The sequence below is a fragment of the Protobothrops mucrosquamatus genome, unplaced genomic scaffold, assembly GCF_001527695.2.
Source record: "Protobothrops mucrosquamatus isolate PMUCROS unplaced genomic scaffold, P.Mucros_1.0 scaffold2682, whole genome shotgun sequence".
Classification (NCBI taxonomy): Eukaryota; Metazoa; Chordata; class Lepidosauria; order Squamata; family Viperidae; genus Protobothrops; species Protobothrops mucrosquamatus.
In genome coordinates this window covers 92583-96559 of record NW_015388729.1, presented here as the reverse complement: position 1 = coordinate 96559, position 3977 = coordinate 92583, and the positions used below count along the sequence as shown (strand labels likewise).

Below are 3977 nucleotides of genomic sequence, written 5' to 3'. Positions count from 1 at the left end.
CAAGGATTGGGGAACCCTAACTGTTCCCAGCCTCCCCCAACCAGTGAGTGCATTCCTGGGAGGGGGAGGATTCTGGAAGACCCCCCCCCCTTGGTCCTCCACAGCCACACAAGGCCCTTCTGTTGCCCAGGCAAGGAGGGCTGGGGGCTTTCTGCAAGGGAAAGGATGGAAAGGAGGCTGGGATGAGCAAGCTTCTCCCCCTCCCCTCCCCTCCCCTCCCCCGCCCTGCAGGTTGGGCACCTGGAGCGGCTCCCCTGGCACTCATTTGTCTGGCTTAGGGAAGGGGCCCTGGGGAGCCCCTGGGCCGGGCGGTCTGCAAGATTCAGCCTGTCCAGTATCGATTTTCCCTATTATTACACTTCAGATTTATGGCCGGCTTTAAAATTGCAATAAGTGGCGAGCTGAGAGGTGGGGGAGCAGGGGGGCTCCCTTGTGCCCTTAACAATGGCCTCCCCTCCCCCCCCCGCTTGCTGAGAGGGGCTGGACCAGGGGCGGGAAGACCCCCTCCCTTACCTTCTCCCCCCCCTCTGGCAAGAAGAGCTGTCTGCATTCTCTTTCCTGCAGCCCCTTCCTCAATAAATCCTCTCCTGGGGGCTGCTGGGACAAACAGGCTGACTTCCTCCTTCATCTCTTTCTTTATATGCATGAAATTTATGCCCACCAGGGCCCAGGCAGACTCCGGGCGAGTTACAGTCGTTCAGAGCAACAAAAAAAGAAGGCATTTAAATTAAAACATCCACAGCAGCAACGAAAATAAAGCCATACGCCAAATCCTAACTTCAGCAACTCAGGCCCCCTAAAACCGGGCTCTCGGGGTGCCCCCTGTTCCCTGCACCGGCTTCCTAAAGGCCAAACCTCCAGGGAGCCTTCAGGTCAGTTTTGGCTGGAGGAGGCCCTGCACGCCCTTCCGTGCCAAGCTTCCCAGACCTTTCGGGGCATAACCATGGAGGGTAGGAAGCCGGTGGCGTAGGTCCCGAGGGGCTTGACCCGGCCTGGCTCTTTCCTCACCGACTGTGGTTTGCGAGCCCCATTTCCCTTGAAATGGGGGTGAGTCAAGGGGGCACCGTCTCCTGATCCACCGAGGTCTGAGCAGAGACCCCCGAGGCCTCTCAAGGGGTCCGCAGTGGTGTCACTGGGCTGGTCGTCCTCTGCTCACTCCCACCTGCCCATGCCTGGCGCAAGCGGGCACCCTCCCCTGCTCACGAGGAGGGGATGGGCGGCAACCTCACCTGACCAAGGGGAGCCCCTCCCCTTCCAACTAGGGTCTCTGGGTTCCCGGTGGGCTTGGGGGTGGTGGTGGTGCAAGTTGCAAAGCGGAGCATCCTGCCCTCCGCAGCAAAAGCCTGAGGCTGCCCAGTGCCAGCCGTGGGGGTCAGAACGGCTATTAAGCCACAGCTTGACTAGCCAAATTGGGCACAGACCAAATTATCCGTCATGATTGTTATGCTCCAGACTGGCCGGGCTATTACTGGAGGACGGGGAACAGCTGTCGCTCCATCAGAAAGTCTAATACCAAACAGCTGGCCTGCTGGCTCTCCCTGGTGCCCACCCTGCGCCGCCAGACTGGCTGTGTGGTTTCAGCCAGCCTGGGGGGGGTAGAGCCAGCCCCTCCTCCCTCAGCGCCAGGCCCTGGCATCAAAGCCGGGCAGGAGAGCCCACTCAGGCGGGGGGGGGCACTGCACCTGTTCATGGAGCTGCCTGGCCTGCTTTCCTGAGAAACGGGGGGGAGGGCAGGGGCGAGGGCGGAGGGGGGAGAAGGTCTGCCTTCCAGCCCCACCCCAGGCAACATTAGGACTGCCTTATTCTCCAAACTTTTATCCCAGACACTTCAGAATCAGAATAGAGCTGAAAGGGACCTTGGAGGTCTTCTAGCCCAGCCCCCCCCCCCTCAAGCAGGAGAAGCCTAGACCATTTCAGACAAGTGGCTGTCCAGTCTCTTCTTAAAAAGCTCCTTCCGGAGGCAACGTCGGTTCCACTGGATCCTTGTGCTCGCTGATAGGAAGTTTCTTCCAGTCAAAGCATCCGTGGAAGTTTTGCCTTCTTCATCTCACTCAGAAGCCGGTTAACACACACACCCCCCGCCGCCCAGAGAAACGTGGGGAAACCACGTCGGGATGTGTGCGTGTCTCGGGCTGGAAGGGCTGGTCCGGCCCTGCTGATCCTCTTGGGTGGCGGCCCCTCCAGCCCAAGACACCCCCCCGCAGACGGGGCCGCTCCAGAATAAATCACCGGCGGCCCCCATCTCTTCCCCTCCCCTTCTTCGTCGGTCTGGAACTGCCTGGGAAGGGCGGTGGAAGGGGTACCCCGAGGGCACCCAAACCTTTCGCCCCCGCCCTCTGACTCGGAGCCACCGAGGGAGAACGGGGTCCCCCAAAGCGGCCACAGCCCCGCCGGCTCCTCCCGGGGAAACGCTGCCCTGCCGGGGCCGGGCGAGGGAGGCGACGAGAAAGACGCGGGGCTGCAAGCAAGGCCGCGGGGCTTCGGGTGCCGGTCCCGCGGAGACGCCGCCCGGGCGGAGGGCGGGGCTCGTCTCCACGGCCGGGCCCGGAAGGGCTCCGCGGGGCCGGCCCGACGGGAGCTGCTGGGCCAGAGCTGCTCGGCGCCCGCCTGGAGGGGCCGCCGGAGCGCCTGGGGGAGCCGCGAGAGCCGCTTCTTTTCCGCCGGCGGCGGCCGGGCGGGACGAGCCCCTCGCTGGGCCGGGCGTCCCCCGAAGGAGGCCGTGTCCGCCTTCGCACGACCCGGGTCCCCGCCCTGCCGCTGCGCTGCCCACCTGAGCCGCCGCTCGCCTGGAAGGGCGGAGCGCGGCCGTCCCTGGCGGGCCTCCGTGGCGGGAGCGGCGAGGCGGCGGGGGTCCCGCGCCGTCCCCGCCACTCCGAGGCCGGCCGGCGCCCGAGCGCAGCCGAGAGGCCGAGCAGGGAAGAGGCAGCGCAGAGAGCCCCCCCCCGCTGCAACCTGTCGAGGGAGAAAGAGGAGGAGGAGGAGGAGGAGGACCCCGCCGGGGACTTGCTGGGACGGGGACCCCAGCCGGCCGGTGCGGAGTCTGCAGGGTTAAACAAAGGGGGGATTTGCCAGATACGAAGTCCAAAGCAAGCATATATTTCCTGACAGTGAGGACAATTAACCAGTGGAACCACCTGCCTCCAGAAGCTGTGAATGCTCCAACACTGGAAGTTTTTAAGAAGAGACTGGACAGCCATGTGTCCGAAATGGTCTCTAGGGTTTCCTGCCTGAGCAGGGGGTTGGACTAGATGACCTCCAAGGTCCCTTCCAACTTTATTATTATTATATATTTTCTCCCCTCCCCCCCAAAAAAAGCAAGAAGCCACCCTGCCGGGCATTCTGGGCATTGTAGTCCCAGCCTTAGGGTCAAGACAAGGTGAAACCTCGGGGTTTCCTTACCAGTTCCCTCCATATTTGCCTTCCCCCCCCCCGAGAAGCAAGGGGGCCCCCTGATCTTAGGGAGGAGCGGAGGAGGCCAAGGGTATCCCCCCCACCCCCCAGCTCTTGTGCTCCCAATGTAAGTGAATATCTGATGGGGGGGGGATTAAAGACCAAATGGCAATTAAAGGTCTTCTGCCGTTGGATGCTATAGCAACCTGGGTGCCACTTGGCAAAGGGCATTAATATTTCAGAGAATAAATAATAGATAGCGGGGGGGGGCTGGTTGGCCTTGATCCTGCTCTTCTTCCGCAGAATTCGGGAATAGGATGCTCGGGAGACAGCCTGGGAGGGCGGCAGCTGGTGCGGGATGGAGGGAGGAGTGGGGGGTCTCCCTTGGGGGTGTTGGAAACGTGATTAAAATACCAACAAAATTGGATTGGTAAGAAAAAGAGTTTATTCTGCAGAAAATAGAAAAGCAGTTTGCAAAGTGCGGTGGATCCTGGTGAGAGACTTCAACAGGAAGTTCTAATCCCAGAGACCACACCAAAATATTCAAACTCACATCATTATATACACTCCTATCGCGACGCCCCCAT

General features: G+C 61.4%; 1 protein-coding gene across 1 annotated transcript in view; it reads left to right on the top strand.

The window, feature by feature from the left end:
* Positions 1–943: 943 nt before the first annotated feature.
* The window catches only part of RTN4RL1 (reticulon 4 receptor like 1), a 4926-nt gene continuing 1892 nt past the window's right edge, over positions 944–3977 (top strand). Inside the window, exon 1 of the mRNA XM_015825544.1 lies at positions 944–950. Coding sequence (XP_015681030.1) covers positions 944–950 — 7 coding nt within the window. The remainder of the gene's footprint in view (positions 951–3977) is intronic.